This window comes from Notechis scutatus, chromosome 1, assembly GCF_049901735.1.
Source record: "Notechis scutatus isolate UNSWTSFEM ecotype Mainland chromosome 1, rNotScu1.2, whole genome shotgun sequence".
NCBI classification, from domain to species: Eukaryota; Metazoa; Chordata; class Lepidosauria; order Squamata; family Elapidae; genus Notechis; species Notechis scutatus.
Window position 1 is genome coordinate 241,228,475 of NC_142009.1, and position 24,390 is coordinate 241,252,864.

At 40.2% G+C, this 24,390-nt stretch overlaps 1 protein-coding gene and 1 long non-coding RNA gene across 2 annotated transcripts in view; one reads left to right on the plus strand and one right to left on the minus strand.

The window, feature by feature from the left end:
- Positions 1–24,390, plus strand: part of SLC67A1 (solute carrier family 67 member 1) — a 71,940-nt gene that overhangs the window by 44,057 nt on the left and 3,493 nt on the right. Inside the window, exons 7-9 of the mRNA XM_026668380.2 lie at positions 707–807; positions 13,349–13,450; positions 20,388–20,508. Coding sequence (XP_026524165.2) covers positions 707–807; positions 13,349–13,450; positions 20,388–20,508 — 324 coding nt within the window. The remainder of the gene's footprint in view (positions 1–706; positions 808–13,348; positions 13,451–20,387; positions 20,509–24,390) is intronic.
- LOC148133295 (uncharacterized) lies at positions 2,730–23,999 on the minus strand. The gene is made up of 3 exons (XR_015746646.1): positions 23,929–23,999; positions 19,372–19,566; positions 2,730–2,962 (listed from the first exon to the last, which is right to left on the minus strand). It is a non-coding gene; the product is annotated as an uncharacterized LOC148133295 (long non-coding RNA).

A 24,390-nucleotide genomic window follows, 5' to 3' on the forward strand; every position in this document is an offset into this window, starting at 1 on the left:
TGCATTCTAATCACTGTGCCACCAAGGCTCAAAGTACTGATGAATTCCAGTACATTGGTCACAGAGTGAATGGCTATACAGGTAGCAACTAGCCACTGAAAGAGAGAGGTGGACCAGGCACTGCAGCCAATCAGAGCTGGGGATGATGCTAAATTAAATGAAGCATGATACACACCAATCACTTGAAAGGCTGAAGACTGCTCAGGATAGAAAAGTAAAGCTTCAGACCTACAACAAGTCTGTCAATAAGTATAATGGGCTGGGAGTAGAAGGAGGACTATATTGTCACTTCCTGAACTGAATAATGGTAGGAAGCCTGTAGTAGCTATGGGACAAGTAGAAAATGTGAATTGAGTCCATGATTGATCCTAATGATCAAATGGCATAACAGGTGTTGTGTGATCAAAATAAAACAAAACACTAAGCAGGGTTGGGTCTGGATAATGCTTAGATGGTAGCTTCCATGCACAGGGCTATAGACTAATATGAAAAGTACTGAAGAAGTTTAAAAATCCTAGATGGCGATGGTCACCATTTCCATATTGTGACTTAAGAAAACTACATGAAAAGCAGCAGTAATTTGGAAGAATAAATCTCTGGTCCCTGTCACTGACTCAGATTGGATTCTGCAAGAGAACAGAAATACAATAATTGCAATAACAGTTTCCTGGTTATCCTAAAATAAGTGTTTTTGTTTTAACCCTAGGGGTGTTCCTAATTATGCTTTCCATCATATCCATCGATTTCTTTGGTCTGGAAGTTGCTCATGCTGGTTATTTGATGTCCTACAGTGGAATCCTTCAAATGGTAATACAATGGGCATTGACAGCTTATCCTCATATTCCTGTGTGTGTGTCAGTGTGCATAGATGAATTTAATTTTAGATATATAGATCATCAGCTATATACCTCATCAGAGCTATGATCGCACCTTCGGGTATGGCCTCATCCTGTCAAATGCTCTACTATGCTTTTCCCTGGGATACAGTCACACATTGCTGGGAGCAGAGATTTTGTGCTTGGGTCAAACCCTATTTGAGCTATTTGTATTATTCTGAGCCTGCAGGGTGATCTGGTCCTCATCTGCCACCAACTTGTCAGTATCTATGCATTGAAGAAGAATATCTGAGGCATCTACTCCCATCCTTGTTATACGTACTTATAGCCAGGCCAAGATTCAGAAGGTGGGGAGACAGGGGAGGGAGCTGTTCCTAAAACTTTCCCTAATTGAGTTGGGTTTTTTGACTCAAGAGTTGGGATATCTCTTGTGATATTCTCCATAGCCTCTCTTCAATAGTTAAGCAAGAATAATGGCTTTGAATATTGCTAACATAACCTCTTACTACCAGGAAGTCAAGGAAGTTGGTCTGGACTTTTCTTTTTCCAAAAACAACCTTCCTTCTAAAAGGAAGCACTTTCATCTTCAGATGGGTCATGGATATTTGCTATTTAATACGTTGCTGGGAGCAGACAAGCCTGGAAGGATTTTTCAGACACAGTATTCTAGATACCAACTCATCAGTTGGGGGAAAAAATCTCTTTGTTTTATCATGCAGGTTTTAATTTTAGTTTGTTAAAATGCAGCGTTAACAAAAAAATTAGTTATGAAAGTTGTCAAATCAGCCTTTAGGCTAAGCCTGTCTGTGAAGCATACCTCAATCACAGCCATCTCTTGCTTTTACTAAAATGATTTCTGTTTTAATATCTTTTGGCCTTAGAATCACAGAGATCCATTTTACTTTTCAAATAATTTGCTGTCATTTATCAGATACAAAGGTTGGGAAGGTTAAAAAGGCAGGGAATTTCCAAGGCCTGTAATTGGATAAGTATTAATGTAATGCATTAGCAGAAGTTTCCGCCGTTTTACTCTATTTTTACCACACAGAAGAATAATTTTCAGTGATCTTTATTGCTCTGAAGTTTATACAGAGCACTGATTGCTTTTGTTTAGTGTGGAGCAAAATGAATTTTACCTATTTTATTTAGAGATCTGGTGCCAGTGGAGAATTTCTTTTTCTCTCCCTTCAAATATCCAAACCTGCTCCTGCAAATGGTTTTCTTTTTAAGCTTTAGGGATGATTTTGACCCTGAAACATAGAAAACAAAACTGTCCTGTTTGTTTTAAACTTCTTTCTCTGTGTGTGTATGTGCAGAACAAAATAGCATAGTTATATGGAAACTCAAACAGACACACGCCCATTGTGTATGAGAAGGAAGGAGGCATCTGCTGCAGTGGGAAGAGAGCACCATTTGTTTGTCTGTTCTCATAGCACACATTCCACATTAAGAACAAACTGGGAGGGGATGTTATGCTCCTTTGGAATAAAACATTCCTCATTCAAGAGGTTTTGCCTCTGCTCTTTAACATGCCAAAGACCCTTCCTTCTTCCTAGAACAGGGGTCACCAACTTTTGGACCTCAGGGACCACCAAACTCATAATTTCAAATCCCGCGGACCATTAATATGAATTTTGACTGATGGTGGTTTGCTGACGTTGGTGGGAAAGTTGGTCCCATATTCTAGAGCTGCAGTAGTCACAGGACTGGCCCTTTGGTCATCCCGGAGCAGCTGCTCCTCCAGTCCATTGCAGGCTGGTGCACCCAGGTGGAGGAGCAGCTGCTCCAGGATGACCAAACGGCCAGTCCTGTGACTACTGCAGCTCTGGTATATGGGACCGACTTTCCCACCAATATCAGCAAGCCACCCCGGGACGGATTTCCCTCCCCCACTGTTGGTCTTACCTTCCAGTTCCAGCTCGCATGGCTCTACTGAAGGTAAAGTTTGCACTCAGTCGAAGAGTGGGGGCCGGGGAGGGGGCGAGCCATGTGAGCAACGCAGCCTTGTGTTCCCGCACAACCTGGATTAATTGCTTTGGGGGAAGTGCTTTGAGGGGGACATTTCTCTGCGGACCACCAAAATTTTCTCACGGATCACCAGTGGTCCCTGGTTGACGACCACTGTCCTGGAGGGGGGGGGGAAAAGAGAAATATCTAATTTTCTACAGCTTTAAATCATTTGTTCTTACAACTTTTCTCCTTCAGTAGCACTTATCTTCATTGTGCTTTTAACTTAGCGATTGTGAGATCACAACATCCTTCCGAGGCCATCAAGGATCCCTCCTCATTTGTTTGGAAATCACTCCAAAATAGTGTCTCTGAACAATGCTAAAGGTTTTTTCTTAACCAGTGATGTTTTAAGTGCACAATCCATGAAAATGTCTTCAAAATTCAATTATTATTTTTTCGTCACACTTTCCACTGAGTTTAAACAGGTCTGTTTTTCCAAGAGATGACTATGAAATTTTCATTCAAAACTTCTCAAACGCAGAGAATCCCCAGTAATTGTTAACAATTATTTTCCACAATGTGTTGAATAAATATTAAGTTAATTAGCCAAAACATGTTTGTTTTTAATAACAATGTGATAATAATAATCAAAATTATTTTTATTGTTTTCAGTTATGTCTTGCCCCACACTTAGGAACTCACAAAAAATGTGATACACCAAATTCTTATTATCTTGTCTTCCTCTCCACCAAACAGTTTTATAAACAAACTACTCTCCTTATGTCAATGTGTTTAGTAATTTCACAATTTAGGCCAACTTTTTCCAATTCCTATTTCTACCTAAAAACCCCTACTAGTGAGAGTTTGCATAAAGCTCTTAATATCAACAACTGAATAATGACTTCCATTTAGAAGGGCTTTACATAGAAGATTGTCAGAAGCTGATGGCATTTAATCCTAGGAAATATCCTAGGCACATTCCCCAGAAGGCAGCTGCAATGCCTTTTCCTCATTTCCTGCACCTTACCAATTTAGCCCCATGTCCTTTCAATGTCTTTGTACTTCTTTTCAATATGACATGTGTCAAATCCCCCAAGACTGAATGCAGAATTAATCTCTGGGGGGAAAAATCTTCCACCTCCTCTTTAGTTAATCATTGTCTACTTGCACCTATAGCAAATTGCCCTGGCCAAGATAGAAGGATCTTCTCCAGTTAATTATATAGTTTTGTGTGGTAATACCAAAGCATATGTTCTGCTAATTCAAGAGATGAACCATTCTACCCTTGTTGTAATATCCATACAGTGTGATCCTTTTTCAACTAGCCAGATTGGTATTTTGGTAAAAACACTCCTGGTATCTTTTCGATATTTGGATGGCTCAACTTCCCAGATACTGCTTAGACTGAGGAGATTGGTAAAAGAGATTTTTCCTTAATTTTAATTGCTGATTTTTTTTTAAATCTTCTCAGTCTATGGAGATTCTCATTCATCCAGGTCATGGTTGTCACAAAGGAGCTTTTTCAAAAGGCAGCTGGACTTCCTTTGTTTTTTCATTAAACACAAAACAAAGAAACCAAAGGAAGTCCAATAGCCTTTTGAAAAAGGTCCTTTGTGACAATCTTCTCAGTCACATCTAAAAGTTGTGGTTGAGTTTATGAGTAAAGTCAACCTAGTGAATAGGTAAGATGAAAGAAGATACAGTCAGGTAAACAGAATTTATCCAGAAATAACATAAGGGGGTTGTGGAACAAAATGACCTCTTTTTCAAAAGGATTATTAAAAAAACAGATCTAACTTGGAGTAAATCAATTGTGATATTCTCAATGGGTAACATGGCCAAGTTGAAATTGTTCATAGCACACAATTCAATGACAGGAGTATAGGCAGCCTGATTTTATTTGCATGCTTGTTTGTTTATCAAATTTATACAGTTTCCCATCTCATTAAAAATGATTCTGGGTTGCATACAATTAAATAAAACAATGAATATGTAAAATGGTCCTTATTTAAAATATAAAACCAGAGCAAGGAGAAAGTGAGTATGAATTGTAATGATAAACCATTTTAAAATACCACCAGTGCCCTGGGAGTTCTAGGTTTGATGACATAGCAAAGGCAATAAAATTTATATATCACTTTATAGTGCTTTACAGCAGTGATCCCCAACCTTTTTTACGCCGCGACCCGGTATCCCCAACCTTTTTATGGCGCGGCCCGGTACCGACATCAGCTGGGCGCCGCCATCTTGTTTTGATGAAAAGTGCTTCCGGTGAGCTTTCTACCGGAAAAGCTCACCGGAAGCACTTTTCATCAAACAAGATGGCAGCGCCCAGCAAACCAGCGGACCTGGTAGGACTTGTTCCACGGACCGGGACCGGTCCAGCGGACCGGTGGTTGGGGACCCCTGCTTTACAGAACTCTCTAAGCAGTTTACAGAGTCAACATATTGCCCTCACAATCTGGGTCCTCATTTTACCAACCTCGGAAGGATGGAAGGCTGAGTCAACCTTGAGCCAGCCAGGATCGAAGGAATTGAACTCCTGGCAGTGTGAGCAGAGTTGGCGTGCTATACTACATTCGAACCACTGTGCCATCATGGATCTTGGCCAAGTCTTGAGGGACTTGTGAAACATTAAGAGGGATGGAGCTAACTTCACACTAGGGAGTGGGCTAGAGAAAAAGGTTCATGATGCAGGCACCATAGCAGAGAAGGCCCATCTTCTGGGAACTGTCAAATCCCTAGGAGACATGATCAGCAAAATGGGTCTCTCCCAGATCTCTTGGGACAAGCAAATGTAACTGGAGAGAGATGGTCCCTCAGGTAACCTGGTCCCATTTCATGAAGGGCTTTAAAAATTAAAACCAGCATCTTGAATTGGTCCTGGAAGCACACATGCCATTCCATTCTAGAGCAACTGAATCTTCTGGATACTCTTCAAAAGGAGCCCCATGTAGAGTGCTTGACAGTAATCCAATCCGGAGGTGACGGGGGAATAAGTGACTATGAGCAGAGCCCCTGGTCTAGGAACGGCACAACTAGCACACAACACAAAGCTGTGCAAAGGCCCTCCTAGCCACAACTGCCAGCTGCTCTTTGAGCAGGAGTGGTGAGTCCAGAAGGACCCCCAGATCACACACCTGTGCACCTCCAGATCGTGCCTGTGGCTACCTGTCTGATGGAAGAGAAACTGAGTTAATATGAAAATTCTTCAACTATCATAATAGTTGAATACATCCAGGAAAAAAGATTAATTATAAAATTAGGAGTTCCTTTTTTCTATAGAGGAGATCCCAGGAAATATAACAACCATATGTATAATCTAAAATGTATTCAAAGGCACATCCCAAATCAATGAATCTGATCAATGAATTAATAAAAGGTTTTATTTATAGTAGGGACAAACTTCATATAATGTTAAAAAGTGGTCTTGCAGATTGGGGGGAGGGGAGCAAGCAATATTCTAGATATTAACATACAAATAGTAATATATAGTAATGGAATTTGACATTTCCAGTCTTCTATCGTCTACTACTATAGCCAAATCTTTCAAATTCACATAAAAAGGAAAGAAAGGAAATGTTAAAAAAAACCTCTTAACTAATCTAGTCCTTTGTATGTCTGCTTATCCTCTGCTAGAGAGAGAGAGAGTTAAAAAACAAAACAAAGGACATTCTTGTCAATGTCATCCTTACCCAATCCAGCCTGTGTTGATTTAGAACCTAGTAATTGTAGTTTAGGAGGTAAGGGAAAGGATGAGGTAGATGTTCCTTCTAACTGTGGTGGAGAAATGACAGCTCACAAACCTTGTGCAGCTGCACTGTTGCAAAAAGAAATAATGTTTTTTGGGTTATAGAACAGCTGAGCTAGAAATAAATTAGTTCTATTTACGCTACCTTCAAAATGTAGTTAGTTAGAACAGCTGATTAAGTCATTAAGACAATCCCTGCTCAGTACAGGAATCCAAATCAAACTATCCCTGGCAGATGTTTATCTTGGCTCTGATGGAACATCTCCAGTGAAAGGAGGCTCACTACCTCTTTTACTATTAAGAAAGGGGTTTTTTTTTAATTGAATCAGAATTTCGCTCTTGATATCTTCAACCCATTAGTTTCCTCTGTGTGTCATCTTTTCAGGTATCTAAAGAATTCTCTCATATCCCTTTTCTGTTGTTGCACCTTCGAGCTGCAGAATTTAAATGGCCTAAGAATCATGAATAAAGTTGGACTAAAGTTGCTTTTTGGTCATTATTTTACTTAGTCAGACTTCTGATTTGGCTAGGAAAAAGAAATCTTGCTATATACACGTGTACATGTCAACCTCCTCCACTTTATTTTTAGAAACATTTTCAGTCTCATGGAATTGAAAAAGACTGTTTGCAATGCAACATTTTGGTTTTGATTATGCTGGTTTTAGCTTTGGGAGTGTTGGTGTATGCTACTGAGCCTTTCTCTTGTCTTTGCAGTTCTTCACGGTCAAATTCAAAACAAAATGAACAGTGTCCATTAATATGTGTTGCTACTTTTCTACTGACTTCAGTAGAACTGCATTTATTTGCTTACACATTCTTGTACAAATCTGACAAAAATGACCCACTCCATCAGCAGTTCTGGTTTCTCTGTTGTAGTCTTTGGAATAAGAGCCTTGGTGGTGCAGTGGTTAGAGTGCAGTAATTGCAGGCTACTTCTGCTTACAGCCAGATGCCTGCAATTTGGCAGATCGAATCTCACCAGGCTCAAGGTTGACTCAACCTTCCATCCTTCCGAGGTGGGCAAAATGAGGACCCAAATTGTTGGGGGCAATAGGCTGAGTCTGCTTAGAAACAGCTTAGAAAGGGCTGTAAAGCACTATAAAGCAGCATATAAGTCTAAGTGCTATTGCTATAATATTGAGTCTTGTAATACTACTAACCTTAATGTTGATTTCTTGTACTGGACTTCGTGTATGATAGCTATGCTATGCCTTTTTCATTTTTCAGCAGTATGAATATGATTTTTTTGAAGGCAGAAAAAATATTTAGAGATTATTTGTTAAATCAATTCAGGTACTTCCCAAGACTGGCTTCCTTCCAAAAAGGAGATTAAACTTTATCTCTACTGTGTATTTTTCTGCTTTAAGATCTGAAAATATCAGCAGGATTTATGGCACAGTTGCTGTTGTTAATGATGCATGAAAGGAAGAAAGGCAATTTTTACTCTTTGAATTACTTTGTTGGGAGTTTCCAATCAAATATTTCCCCTAAAGATTCAGAGGCTTATATGGCTTTGAAGGAGGACAAAGACAAAGTTGTTTCACCTGCAGCTTGTGTACATAGCCAAGGGCGGCTCTTGTTATGTCACTTGCAAACTATTTCCTTCCTCTTTGGTATATTGATAATACAACAGAGTCCTGTTAAGGTAAAGAGCTTTCTCTTCATATTACTTCAAAGAAGGTCATGTTACAAAGGCAAGCAGAATTAGAAGGTGAGGCCTACCAACTTGCTTGAAATGGCCAAAGGAAGTTCAGTATGGAAGCATTTTTCAATATGGACTTCTAAAAAGTACTTAAGAATAGAATTCTTTATTGGCCAAGTTTAGGTATTCAGTATGGTGTTTGGGGAATCAAATACCAAAGGTATATAACCAAGTCTCTAAATCAATCCACATTCCTGAAAACCAAATTTGTCTCTATGCCTGAAAGTTGTCATTAGCTACCTCTATACTCTACGATTCCCTGGGACACAATAAACTGGAAGAATTGCTGGGAAAACTGGTGGTTCTACAGAGAAGTTGGTGGAACAATATTTAGTCATACACAGGCTAACAATGGGAAGAGCCAGATTAAAATGCCTATTTGTGTATCAACTGAAGGAATTGTACATTTACCAAATTTTGGGGAAGGCTGCTATATTTCAAAACAGAGGAGATCAGAAATAGATAATAGTTAAGGATAGCTGAAGAAAAACTCAACATCATTATAGAAAACCAAATCCCAAGGATCCTTTCCACCTATAGGTGATACTGGAAAGTTTAGGTAAGAATTACAGGCTGCATAGCCCCACCTATTATGGGACTGCTGAGTCAGTGACCCTGAGTTCAAAAAAATGCCTGAAGTCTGGTAAGCCTCCGCCCTTTGATAGAATGCCTGTAGGAGGAGAGGGTGTGATTCATGTGAGCTAGCAATTTTTCCTGCAGTGGCTAATCTATGTAGCCATTATTCCATGGTACATTATGTTGTATGAGATGTTGCAACATGCTAGTAACTGCTAAGCAGTATCGGGTAGCACAAAACCTAATGCATCTTATCTAATACTCATAGAAGAGACCTAAGAATAACTTGTTCTCTTGTCATTTTCAGAATCAGAGGCTACAAAATACATCCACCTTCATTTCACATATCCTTGATTCAGTATCATTCCGTAAAGTGCATTAATGATATACAATTATGCTGATATAGCTACAGGCTAGCATTTGGGTGTGTTACACAATCGTTAATTAAAAAACTTAGTAGCACTCTCACCTGATCATTTCCTTTTAGTTTCTCAGCTATTGTCAGGTGATAGAAGAGAGAGCTATAATCTGTTGACGAGTTCAGCATCTAATTTCCCTTTGAACTCCTGTAAAAATAGGACCTTGTTCAATTACCTTGACTAAAGACATCTTTCTTTTCATGTGAAGGAGACATTTGGTCCCTTCTGAATAGGAGGTTGCAAGATTTCTTGATCTCCGATTGTCTCCTTTACTTTTGCAGGGCTCTTGAGATGTATGAATGTGACATATTTTATAACAAAAAGGGGGATTCATCCTCTATTGCAGTGATGCCTAACCTTTTCATTGTCACGTGCCAAAAGTGCATGCATGTGTGTGCGTGTGCATGCATGTGTGCCTGCACCCATAATGCAATGTCCGTGTGATCCCCCCAGCCCCCCACATGCACCATGTGTCTTTGTGCATGCGCGCACATCTCCCTCTCGCGCCCCACCCTCCATGCATGTGTGGCGGGAGGCGCGTGTGCATGTGCAGTGGACCTGATCCCGGGCGCTGGCTCTCATGCCAGCAAAGATAGCTCTGTGTGCCACTTTTGGCACATGTGCCATAGGTTCACCATCACGGCTCTATTGCAATGTGACCAAGTATATATATCCAATAATGAATTACATGAACATATTGGCAAATATGACTGCCGTGTTTGCAGTACTCAGATTAGACAGTGGTCTGATTCTGTAAAAAATAGTTTCTTGTGTTAATCTAGGCCACGATGTCAACTCGCAGCACCACGTTGCCGTCATGTGACGTACTGCAATGTTTTTCCCCTTCATGGAGCTGGGCTGGGGTGTGGCCTACGCATGACACACGGCCACCAGTTTGACATCCCTGATCTAGGCTGTCTTACATTATAATATTAGCTGTGTTTGTGAATTACTTTGCTTGAGCAGCCTCCCAGCATAATGTCCTCCGTACCATTTAAAGTCCACTTCCAGTAGACTTTACATTTGAACAGTCTTTCTGCAGTTTATAGGAATTCTTTCAAAAATCACTGGAAGAATACCGTACTGAGGAAAAACTGTCTTTGAAAATTACTCTTCTTGAGTGCAATCCGAGACAGAAAGAGTTATGAATCTTTCTCAGTGAAGTATTGCCAACTTTATACTTAACACTGTGCAAGGGACTTTCTTTTGAAAGACCAGAATATCCTGTTCCAGTGCAAGCCTCTCAGGGTTCACAGAATATGACCTCTCCAAGATTTCAGATTTGAAAAAGCCAATTTCTGCTGTAACCCCACCGGTCCCTGATTATTAGAAGCATTCATTATGACCTGAAGAGGCAGCAATAAAAAAAAAAAAACCTGTAGAAGATCCTGATTCTGTCTGCCTTATAGTATCTTTTTCCCCAAAATTTCTACTGCTGGCAGCTGATCTTCATGTCTGCTCATGGACTGATACATTATGCACCCAAACCCCACTCCAACATTCTACAATCTTGACCTGTGGAATTTTTATCTCTTATATTTGTTAGCCAACAGTGTAGAAGTCTTTCTTATTTCACATTACATTTTCCCAGACTACCGTACAAGGCAAAATGTAAGTAGCTTTTCTCAGACTACCATACAAGGCAAAGCACCGTGTGCTATCACATTGACATTGATTAAATTATCTTTATGCAGAACAATTTGTGATGGATGATGGAACTATTAGCAAATTTTCCCCTCCCTCCTTCTCCATCAGTCCATTTTCTATCGGGAATAATCTTTCCTGAGAAATACATTAAATGGATCTTTTATCTTTTATGGTCTGCTCTAGCAGAATAGCAGACAGAACAGCTGTGTAGCTTGCTTGTTCTGTAATTGTGATGCAATCACCACTGGGCTTCTCATATTGCTTCTGCTCTTTGTTTGCTGAGCGATTTTAAGGGGAAAAAAAAACACTCCGATGGAAGAGGGTGTGTATCTGTGAGTGTGTGTGTAAATAAGCCCAAAGTCCTCAAAACTAGGGCACTGTCAAAAGTAATTCTGCCGTTGTGAGGGATAGATTGGATAAGCAATCCTGTACCTGCTATTATTAGCATGTTAGAGCACATATTCTGATGGCATGATCTGAAGTTCAATAGTGAAATACAGTAGAATTTCATTAAAAGAACCACAGCCATAAAACTGGCAGACAAGAGTGGGCTTCTGATTTTCTGATAGTCATTTAGGATTTAACAGAAACTTTTTGCAATTTTGTTCCATGGAACAGTAAACTCTCCCTGCATCCCCCCACTCCCCCCCCAAAAAAGAATCAAGAGATGATACAGTAGTAATTACAACACTTCCCATGGCCCCAGCTGTTCTTTTCCTATCAGCTGCACAATGGCTACCTTTTGTAGAATCAGTGTAGAAATGAGTGTGTTAAAAGATATATTTGTGGAGTCTGGGAACTAGTCTTTAGGGTGGAGAAAATCCAATTAAATCTCGAACCTTATAATTACTTGTTTAGTGCAATGGTACACCCAAGGAAAAAACCTATACATTTAAGAACTATTTTGAGGGATCAAATTGTGTTGTCATTAATTTATTACCTACTTTTCTACGTTTGAGCTTACTTTTTTTTTTCCTCTACAGCTTCCCATTTAGATAGTGTTGATAACTTCCCTAGTAAACATTTGAATTTTTCCTGCCTAGGGATGTTAACTAGACAGTTTGATCCATTTGTGACAGTTTGATCCTGTCACTCAAGCACCTAGTGAAGAATTTAATTTCTGTTGATTCCTTTTTATTGGAACTTTATATGCACAATGGTGGATTATGAATTATTTTCCCCCAAATGTTAGTGTACAAATATACCTTTAGTAGGGCTCTGAGCACTAAGTTGTACTGCTGTATTTCAATCCATTTCTAAAAAGTATAATCAGTGGGTTTAAGATTTTAGCTGATATCTTTTAACTGGCAATTTTTTTAAATTATCCTAATTATCTTAACTGTGTACCATATCAGCAATATTTAAAAGTAGGAGATGAGGGGAGTTAAAATATTCTTACTAAGCATTCATATTTTGTCTGTGCACTATACACTGGAAACAGATATAGTCTTCATTTTGCTGAGTAAAGTGACCAGGATCAAATTTGTTAACATTTTATTATTTTAAAAAAATCTCATTCGGATGAAAGATATTTTTGGAAAATTTGTACTTGTCTAACTTACATTTCCAAATACATTATATTTCTTATATTCTAATTTAACTTGTATTGTTTAGAGCAGATTCCTCAACATGATATCAAAGCACTGAGAGAGATCAATCCTATATGGAATTATAGGGAACTCCTATCTTATTGTAATTGGTTGTGTTTTTAAAACATTTGTTGAAATAATACCACTTTTTAAAGACACAATGGTATGTTCCGATTACTCCTTTGACATTTCTCACTTTAATGATGAACCAGCTGTTCTCTAATTTAGATAGTAACCTCATGCCCATTCTTACCAAATGTGTAGATATTTTTCCAACTCAAAATGCCTTCCCAGCTGCTTCCCCCCAAAAAAAGGCTTATTTGGTGTGACAAATAAACTGTTTGAAAGAGGTGATTAAATGGTTATAGATGGAAACTGTTTGAAGACCAGCAGTAATGAGAGAAGAGTCCTGTTGCTTCTCCTTAAAAACCAACAAAGGTCCATTGCATGGATTTATGTATAATGTTTTCTTAAACTGTAATGTCTTTATGTCATCAGCATAATATAATTTATTTGGTCCATTTCAAATATTATGGGCACTCTTACAAAATGAATGAGATGGTGGATTTGATCAAAACACCTGTGAACACCTGGGAGATTTATTTTTAAACATTCATTAAAAAAAATAAAATTAGGACAATAAACATGGCATGTATCACAGAATATACTGGCAGGAACATTAATGATAGAAGACAGGAACATATGATGCTGAAAGCATGCTATTCAGTCAATTGAACATTTCCTAGATATAGTATAATTTTGGATCTGGATATTCTGCAGAAAGTGTTGTTTAGTATGAGCCTGTATTTAATCTAGAAATTTCTTAGAGCTTGATGTGTCTGGATTTTTTTCTCTCTCTTCCCTCCCCCTCCCCCCAGGTTGTTCAGGGCCTCATAATTGGAAGATTAACCAGTCGGTATACTGAGCAGTCTTTGCTTATGCTGAGTGTTATTGTTTCATGTGGCGTTGGCATTGCTATGGTAAGATTCAACACAATTTTATATTGCTTTGGATTACAAAGTCCTGGAATAATATCCACTGCAGATTATGCAGTTGAATCTCAGGAAAGAAATGGGAAGTAAACAAAAATTATATCTGTAAATCCATTCAAATGGACAGCCATAATCAACGAAATAGCGAAAATATACACTGTTTTCCAAAAATTAAAATACCATCTGGCCGAAACGGCTCATCACTTCGGATCATATATTTAAAGAGTTTCTATTAATACGAGTTCTTAAATTTTAACTGATCACAACATGATATTAAGCATGATATTGAGCAAAATAAGCTTCAATTCAGAGAACAAAGTAAAGTTTAGTAAGAAGTACAGTTAGTCTTTGACTTACAACAGTTCATTTAGTGACCATGCAAGGTTACAATGGCATTGAAAAAAGTGACTTTTTGTCACTTTTTTTACCCTTACGAATATTGCAGCATCTCCATGGTCACATGATCAAAATTAAAAAGTTTGGCAAACTGACTCATATTTACTGCATATTTCCAGTATTCCAGTATCATGTGGAAGCCAGATTCCCTCAACAACTGTGTTACCAGCTTAATAATTGCAGTGATTCACTTAACAACTGTGGCAGAAAGATCGTAAAATGGGGCAAAACTCACTTAACAAATGTCTCGCTCAGCAGCCTAATTGTTGAGCTCAATTGTGGTCGCAAATCATGAACCACCTGTACATTGAGACACACAGCCATATACACTCAGCATCTAACTTTTGATGCATCTCGGACAAAAGGCTTACTCTGGGAAATGGACCACACAAACCTTAAAAGAAAGGGATCAGAAATAGATTCCCTTAATTACTACTGACAGAAAAGTGAGGCTGTTGTCCTCTTTGCAAATAAAACTTTTTGAAAGCTTTGGGCTTAAGCATCCAATAAGAAAGTATCTATCTCTTTGCCTTTGAAGGAAAAAAGAGATCTTGATGCGACTTGAACGGATCCCCTGGGACATCCATGCCCGAACAAAGTGTGCAGCTGATAAAGTTAGCTGATAAAAAAAGATGTATATACGGAAGACATTTAACAAAGATCTCAAGTTACACTTCCCTCATCCGCCCCCGTAGAATCACTTCCCCTCAGTGGCCTCCGAAATATGCAGGCCTGAAATTAACTGAGGCCAGCTGTGCTGAAAAGGAGGCCTACAAAAGTTTAGGTAACAGATGAAGGGAGAGAAAAAAATGAGGTAAAATGGAGAGCAGTAAACAAGATGCCCCAGATCTCAAGCTGGGGCCAGACAGAGTTCAGCCTGATCACTTTTCAGAAGAGGCATCTTGGAAATAAATGATGGTCTTTGAGCGGAAGCACAGCCCAGTAATAGCTACAGAAAGTTGAAGCACACTTCCATTTCATTCTTAGGTGACAGTTGACAGGAAGAATTTTCCACTTGAAAACTTAAAGAACTGTTACTAGTTAGAGTAGACCAGAGGCAAAGTTGTGTGATCCCTCAATGATGCTCCTCACTGACCCAGCTAGAATTTGCAATGGTTTGGGGAAAATAGTTGTTTTTTTTTTTTTTTTTTTTTTGTTATTGTTTTGGAGGTATAGGGGGAGGGGAGAGGGTGGGTGGGAGAAAAAGGGAGGGATAAAAAAAAAAAAAAGGGGAGGGAAGGGGGGGGGGGGGGGGGAGGGGGGGGGGGGCCGTGGGGGGGGGGTGGGGGGGGGGGGGGGGGGGGGGGGGGGGGGGGGGGGGGGGGGGGGGCAGGGATACTAGAGTTTTTTTTTTTTTTTTTTTTTTATTTCCCCATTTTTAAAAAAAAAAAAAAAAAAATAAAAAAAAACGGGGAAAACAAAAAAGGAAAAAAAAAAAAAAAAAAAAAAAAAAAAAAAAACAACAACCCAGGGCCCCCCCCCCCCCCCCCCCCCCCCCCCCCCCCCCCCCCCCCCCCCCCCCGGGGGGGGGGGGGGGGGGGCGCGCGGGCGGGCGGGGGGGGGGGGGGGGGGCCGCGGGGCCGGGGCCCGCCCCCCCCGCGCCCCCTGACCCCAGCGAAGCGCCGCACGTTTGGTGCGGTTTACTTACTTTTGTACATGTTGTAGTTTGACTACTTCTGAACGGCCCCAAGTGTCACATCTCTAGGAACTAAGTCTGGCAGAATAACCATGCAAAAGTCTCCTAAACTGAGAAAGTTTAAATTGTCTACATTTTCATTAATATTAAAAAAGGCACCACTCAAATTTATTTTGGGGAGTGCTCTAGCACTAGAGAATATGCCTTTGTGTGAAATGAAAACATCAAGCATTCTCTTTGAGCTCAGTGGGCTGATATTGGATTTTTCTCACCACTCCAAGATCTTGAACAATGTATATTGTGAATGGAAAGAAAAGAAAGACTGGAAGCAGAGCATTACTTCATTTCCAGGAAATTTAAAAGATGTATTTATTTGCAAAGCATTCTTACAGTGCTGAAGAGAAGACAAGGCAGCAGATTGGGGTTGGGCAGACAGAGCAAAAAATTGAGTATGTCAACTTAAATTGTGCAATCAAAGCTTCACTTATTTTAATGTGAATCTCATATTCAATTCACACAAAAATGGGTGGAGTTACGATCAAAGCTTCACTTATTTTAATGTGAATCTCATATTCAATTCACACAAAAATGGGTGGAGTTACGATCACATTGTTGTGGCTGTCATCTTGACTTTTTTTTTTTTTTGCCATAGCCAGTGGACACTACTGATGTAAGGGTAAACAACAGCCATTTGCTTTTTAGCTCCTTATCTGTATTTTCTCAAGCTTTTTCTAGGATCGAATATTTTTTGTTCAAATAGTACAGTCAAGAAGCGCGAGACACTCTCATTTATTGGGCCACTGACTTCAAAGATTTTTTTAAAAAATAGAGAAAAAATGGCAGGATGGAAAGCTCATGTGAACATTTTGCCACCAATCCCACAGCTTCTTGGGGTCTTTAAAAAAAAAGCTCTGGTGATTTTTGTTGTATTCCCCATGATTCTTGATTCTTATTTCTGTTATCAATCAGCTATATTCTTGCCATCATGAACATCAAATTTTGTTTCTAACTCTGGGAGGTGAGGAAACACCCTCTTTGTCCAAACCATGGTCAGCACCGTTATGGATACTGAATTTGCATACTTCTTTTTTTAATCAGTTATTAACTGCTTTTCAGCTGTTAAGAACCTTTGGAACAAATTTTACAGTACCAGGTGAATCTTGTTAAATTCTTTGTGAAAGAAACTTTAAATATAAGTTTAAGGGCTTAAAAAAATTTCTTTTTAAAAAATAAACAGCAAAAGGTGATTAGAAGGTTAATTTTGGAAAAAGTACGAACTAACTAAGGGTCCAGGTGAATTCGAAATAAGGAGGGAATGCTGCTGTTTTGAATTCCTTAAAAAAACATAATAGGATGAGATTGAAAGTTGGACACTAGAGGAAGGAATTGAAGATTACAATTACAGGAGAAGAAAGAATTTGACTGACTAATACAGAATGGAGATGAGACTTCACCATTGGACATATTGAGGGATGTTTATGAACAATGATCCCAAAAGTAAATTTTAAAAGTGTCTGCCATTACAGACAGGTTGTGTTTAAAAGATGCTATGGAAAAGGAACAAGTTTTACTGGATGAGACTGATCTGAAAGTGGTTTTAAAAATGACAGTCTACAATAATATGGGAAAAGTTGTTACACTGGATATACAAATGAAACCAGTTGATGCTTTAATATATAAATGGGATATACAAACAAAAAATGCAACCTGGATAACATCCCTATATTGAATCTACAAAAGCAGCTTCTTCCGGTATTGAAGAATTTTGTGAAAAGTGACAAAAATGAAAAGAAAGCAAGTTCTAGGACATTATTTGAAGGGAGTAAACCAATAGCTTTCTACAGACAAATCTTTCCCATCAATTGGTACTTGACTTTCAGAACTCAGAAAGCCAAGGATTCAATTAATGACTTTTTGCACACAAACTGGGGTGTTTACCAATGAACATCTCCCCCAACTGAAGAAATTCTAGAAAGTCATTCCAAAATCTAGAGTCCATGTTTATGTGGAATTAAGATTCTAAGCATCTATACTACAGTAGTGTAGTACAAAAAGATTGACCTTGCCATACTGTATATGCAAACTGATCTGAATAACTCAGAGACATTTCAGCTCATTGAAGTTCAATTAAGTCACTTCCAAGTGAGCAAACCAAACTGGTTCCCCAAATCCTAAGTTCCATGTGCCGCCTTTCATGTATTTGGAGAAGCATGATTTAATTTTAATTATCTGTGCTGATATTGCTGTGCATATCATATTAGGGAAATATTATGTTGCAAATTTTAGCCCCAAGACAAAATCTGGGAAAGAATTTTGGAGAAGAACCAAGAATATACTGCTTCCTTTCCTGAGCTAAAGCCATGTAAGGAGAATATTTCTCTCATATACAGTGTACACTAGTGCAGGCTGATACAGCAAACGATGAAGGTAAATGATTGAATCAGTCATGGAAAATTTGATGTTGAACAGGCCCAACCCATCCTCTCAGGGTTCCGTAGTGTCCTAATTCACAGGGAATCAGTTATCTTAGATCATGAGTCACTCTATGGATAATTGAAAATAGAAACTTCCTGGACTGTTAAAAGGTCCCAATGATAAATGGCAACCTTTGACTCCTATGAGACTGGAGAAATGAATATTCTGCTGCAATTTATCCTTTAGGTTAGAAGCTCTTGGCAGGGGCCTTCAAGTACTAGCAGTTCTTTTCCATTAGGAATAATCTTAATCTGCTCATCAACTATCCATTTTGTATTTAAACTATAAGAATCCTAATTAAATCAGAACAAAGAGTGAGCAGTGGAGCCGATCTGCTAGAAGGAAGAGGAATAAAAATATTTGTAATAATCAAGCCAGCATGTTGTAAGGATTACAAATTTCATCCACAATATGTGACTATGTGAAGAACTGTGTCAGATCATCTGATGCTTTGGCTGAGACTATGTGAAGATAAGAGAGGGAGTGATTTTTGACTATATTGTTATATAATAGTGGAGGCAGGAGATGCTATAGACCAGGGGTCCCCCACCACCGGTCCGTGGACCGGGACCGGTCCTTGGAACAAATCCTACCGGGCCGCTGGTTTTCTGGGCGCCGCCATCTTGTTTTGATGAAAAAGTGCTTCCGGTGAGCTCACCGGAAGCACTTTTTCATCAAAACAAGATGGCGGCGCCCAGCTGATGCCGGTACCGGGCTGCGGCATACCAGCTGATGCCGGTACCGGGCGCGGCATAAAAAGGTTGGGGATCACTGCTATAGACCATGGGTGTCAAACTCGTGTCGTCATGACATTGTCACATGATATATCATGACTTTTTCCCCCTTTGCTAAACCGAGCGTGGGCGTGGGCAGTGTGCGATGCATTCAGCTCGCGGGCTGTGAGCTTGACATCCCTGCTATAGACAGCACCAAAAGCTTCCCCCATTAAAAAATGACAGTATCGGTTCCCCTGCTAACATCAGCAGCCTTCATCTATGAAAATAATTTTTAAGTCGGTAGTCAGAGGTGACCCAATATTATCTATAATACGTACTAATCCTCAGAACTGTGACTGTGGACGTTAAGACACGGTGTCAGCTTTGGAAGTCATTTTGAGAGTCGTTGCTCTGACCCTGCCACAAGCCTGAGAAACTGGGAGAAGGGAGGTTTCAATCGAGTAGCTTTAAGTAGATAAAATAAAATTCTTTTGTTAGTTCAAGGTCATTGAGTATGGCGCAGAATGAAATAATAATCTGACTTTAGGACGGATCGTGATTGAGCCAGTTGATGTGATGACGGCCAAAGGGGGATGGATTTGTAGTTTGAATATTGAAGGAAGCCCGAAAACTTTCAGATTTGGGATTCCACAGATGTACCAGTTTTACTATCCAAATATAGGTACCTTTGAGATGTGTCTGTCTCGGAGTTATTGATTGGAATGAGGTTTGCTGGAACGCTGACACACGGATAATTGCAAATATTTCTTATTTGCAAGTTGTGACTGCCAGTGAATCTTCTGCTCCTGTGATGGTGGTTCAACAAGCAGAAAAAGTGAGTTGTGCCAAGTCCAGATGATGTTAGGCTGACCCGGAGTCCCCTGGGGTGAAGAAACAAACGTTAAACAGTTCAGCTATAATCTGCCACTAACAGGGCTATATAGTTGTGTTATTTTTGAAAAAAATCTAATAATAACTGCCTGAACAAATATCAGCTAAGCTTCTTAATAGCATCCATGGCCATTTGTTCCAGATCATCAGGACCTGATAGATGTCTCTTTATTTCACAATTTATGAATTTATTTCACAACTTCTCCTGAACAATCAGTATTCCACTCTTTTCGCCCAAATCCCTCCCAAGTCGTTTATGCAAATAGAATGCAACCAAGTACAGGCAGTCCTTGACTTACAACCACAATTGAGCCCAAGATTTCTGCTGCTAAGTGACCCATTTGTTAAGGAGCTTTTGCTTCATTTTATGACTTTTCTCGCCACAGTTGTTAAGTGAATCACTGCAGGTGTTCAGTTAGTAAAAATGATTGTTAAGTGAAACTAGCTTCCCTCATTGACTTTGCTTGTCAGAAGGCCGAAAAAGGGGGGAATTACGTGACCCCCGAGACACTGCCAATGTCATAAATACGAGTCAGTTGCCAAGTGCCTGAGTTTTGATGACATGACCACGGGAACGCTGCAACGGTCATAAGTGTGAAAAACGGTCCTAAGTCACTTTTTTCAGTGCCGTTGTAACTTCGAGCAGTCACTAAACTGTTGTAAATCAAGGACTATCTGTAGTTCCTTTGTAAACCAATATGTTTGGGACAAATAGATTTGAAATCATTTGTGGAACCTGACAAATTGGCAAGAAAATCTTCCTGAATATGGGTAGCTCATTTTTGTGACCTGCTACTCTTCTTTCTCACAGGTCTTGATGACCAATGTCTTTCATTATTGCCTCATTGTGCCCCCCATGGTGTTTTCCATCAGTGTTGTCGGTGTCATTAGCGATATCATCCTGACCAAGTCAGTCCCTGTTTCCGACACAGGTAAGGCTCAGTCAGTGGTGGGATTCAAAACTTTTTACTATCAATTATGTAGGCATGGCTTGGTGGGTGTGGCTTGGCTTGGCTTGGCTTGGTGGGTGTGGCTTGGCTTGGCTTGGTGGGTGTGGCTTGGTGAGCATGGCATACTGTAAGGATACTGCAAAATCCCCGTTCCCTCCCCACCCCACTAACCTGCTTTGCAGCTCCATTCTCCTATGCAGGGCAACAAAAGACCCAGCTGATCAGCTGGGACTCAGGAGGCAGAGAAGAGATGGGGGCAGGGCCAGTCAGAGGTGGCATTTGCTGGTTCTCCGAACTACTCAAAATGTCCACTACCGGTTCTCCAGAACTGGTCAGAACCTGCTGAATACCAACTCTGGGCTCAGTCTTTTCTCTTCCTGATTAATGTTTCCTTTCGGATGTGCTGCTTTCTTTTGGTTCACTGCTTTCCAAAAATGAGCATTGGCAACGGTCTGGTACATCATGCTCTTTCTGACTAGGAACTTTTTAGAGCTCTGCAGGAAGCGATGCCAAGTTCCAAAGTCTCTGCAGCTTTTAACATAATTGGATGCAGAAAAGGATCGTCTTACTGGAATTGCCTATCTGCCAAGCCGGTTAATACTAGTTAGAATCAAAAGAGCTGGAGTTACTAAAGGAAGGAAGCCAGTGACCCATATTACTTAATGACCCAGTTTTTAACGAAGAAGTAAAATCTTGCAGCATTTCCTGAGATTAATTTCCTAGAGAATGTTCGTTCTGCATAGCAATTTTTCTGCCTGGACTTTGGATGATATGTGACCCTGTCTGAACTTCAAGACAGATCCCACCCCACTCCACCTCATTACACAGCCAAGCAACTCCCCTACCTAAATGCTCTTTTCTCAACTGCTAGCTCCAATCAGAAGCCCTTCAGAACAGCCATTGAGATTATATGTGGGATGATGGCAGTAATCATGCATATGGGCCACACATGGGTTAATTCTCAAAAGCTTTAGATGTCTTAGATCAGGGGTAGTCAACCTTTTTATACCTACCGCCCACTTTGTATCTCTGTTAGTAGTAAATTTTTCTCTAACTGCCCACCGGTTCCACAGTAATGGTGATTTATAAAGTAGGGGAAAAAACCCCTACCGCCCACCATGAAAGCTGGAACGCCCACTAGTGGGCGGTAGGGACCAGGCTGACTACCACTGTCTTAGATGCTTCCTCTCTGAACAATCCCTAACCCAGGGGTGTCAAAGTCGATTTCATTGAGGGCCACATCAGAGTTCTGTTTGATCTCGGGGGAGGGAGTGTGGCTGGGGACATGGCCAGATCGACATCACTCATCGAGGCTCCGTTTTTGGCCACAACAGCTTCCTGCAGCCCTCTGCCAGTGAAAACGGAGCTTGTGGAGGCCACATGGGGCCCGCCTGGGCTCTGTTTTCTTGCGCAACAGCCTCCCCATGCTTCGTTTTCACAGGCAGAGGGCTGCAGGAGGCTGTCGCAGTCGAAAATGGAGTATGGGAGGGCCACACACAGCCCTCTTGAGCTCTGGTTTTGGTGGCAGATGCACCATGGATGGCCCTGCAGGCCAGATCTAAGCACTCCATGGGCCAGATCCGGTCTTGAGTTTGACACCCCTGCCCTAACTGATACCCAAGAACAACATTCTAGCCCAGAGTTCCCCAACCTTGACAGCTTTGCAGATCAGCTGGGGAGGGGCAATGGTTCTCTGCAAACAGCGGCAAGTGCGTGTGCAGGCATGCACGCCCACCACTTGTGCAAATGGAGCATGTGTGCATGCACTTGCCCACTGGTTTGCACAAGTGGGGATGCACATTCACAGTCTCAATTACCACTTCCACGGCCTGGTTCTGAAGGGCTCAATACTTATTTTTATTTATTTATTTATTTATTTATTTGATTTGCCAATTGTTTACAAGATAATAAGTATAAATGTATACATAGTTGTGAATACATGAAATGGTTACATATAAGAAAAATAAAAGAATAAGAGAAACAATAGGACAGGGACGGTAGGCACGTTGGTGCGCTTATGCACGCCCCTATAATAATACCCGGTAGTGGGCTGCGGCCCGGGGGTTGGGGACCCCTGTTTTAGTGTTTAAAATCTTCTAGCTGTGGACTAGGAAACAATGATTTTGATGATGGTTGTCTATAATAATTTGCTAGTTGATAAACTATCCAGAGAAACTAAATAAGTATTTAAACTTCATTATCTAAGTAAATATTGGGAAGGGCCTCACTCCTCTGAATCAAATTTTAACGAAAATGCAGCTGAAATGAAGTTTGCTATTGCTAGTCACCGTGTTTGTGGCCTGGACATTCTCTGCCCTCACTCCTTGTTGGGTTCTAGCCAAACCTTTTGAAATGGAGGGTGTTTGGGGAGGTTGAAAGCAGCAGCTGCCACTGGCCCAGACTGTTTCTCAAAAGAGCTTTTGTCAGGGAGACGAAGCCTGCTCAGCTTGCTTCCTTGGCCCAGAGGCAACCTGAATCATTATGTGGAAGCCAGTTCAACAGCTTATCCCGAGTCTGATTTGCGTCAATGATTATGAGTTGACAGTTGAGAAGGACTGCTTACATCGGCTTGAAAGCAGCAGAAAATTAGGAACAAGGCTTAAGAACAGTGTAGACCAGAAACAGGATTTCGGGACCTAAAGGAATAGAAGCAAGGGTATCTGTGTGCCTGGATGTTCATACATATTGCAAAAAAAAAGAGGGGGGGGGGAATCTGTGAGGTTCCAGCTCATCCCCCGTGTGTTATGGGTATATGTGTCAAACCTTACAGCAGAAAGGGCTGGTACGGTCTTGGGGGTATTAGATAGGGAATGACAAGTCACTGGGTAAAACATGTTTGGAATTTGTGCTATATTTAAATTTGAGGGTTTGAACTGAAGCACAGAAGAGCCTTAAACATAAGCTTGTAGCTAGCACAGTTCCTATCCTTTCAGCTCTAAAAACAAGTGGTTAATTCTATCATGCAAAGAAGTGCCAATCTTCCAAAAAAAGTAAACTAGGGTCAGCATGAGCCAAAGGACAAGATATATTAAACATTTAGGCTTTTTTTTTTTTTTACTAAATCCATGCCTAGCAATTACTGCAGTGCAAGTGACTCCCAAGCTAACACAATTATCTTTAAAAAAGCTTCAACGCCCATTTTTGGCCAGGGATGGAGCTGCACATTACCGTCCCCTGTAGATTTCCTCTATCACACCCATTGCCATTCCCTGCAAGTGGAAAGCAACCCATTCAATGATTCTTAATGAACTCTTGGTGTGCAATTATTTTCATTCTTGTTTTACTGCCAAGTAGGTGGTAGTCTTACAGCTAAGAAAATTTCCAGATAATTTAAGAAACATAAATAAGAAAAGTACATTAAATAAAATGTTATAGGCAATACTTAAATCAAGCGAAATTCACCATAATAATACATAAAGCATAGTTTCACTGATCAGGAATGAAGCTGCAGCCAGGTGTTCTAAATATTTCTCCTTTTTAAAATTCTGGATACAAGAAATATGAAACTTTTGCTTTCAGTAAGTGAATCATACTTCTGAGTTATATCCAAATGCACCAACTCTTATAACAAAACAGAAAGTAAAACCATAATCACATTCTATCTATCTATCTATCTATCTATCTATCTATCTATCTATCTATCTATCTATCTATCTATCTATCTATCTATCTATCTTTGTCACCTAAAATGGGGCCAGCATTAGAATTGTCTTGTCACAGAACTCTGTCAAGGAATCAGTGGAGCAATTAATGTGTTGGGGAAATACCAAAAGAGTCAACTGGTCAGGTTGTCAAGTGGTTAATTTTAACCAGTGCACAAGATTAACTTAGCTCCCACAAAGAGCTGTGTTGTGGGAAGCCAAC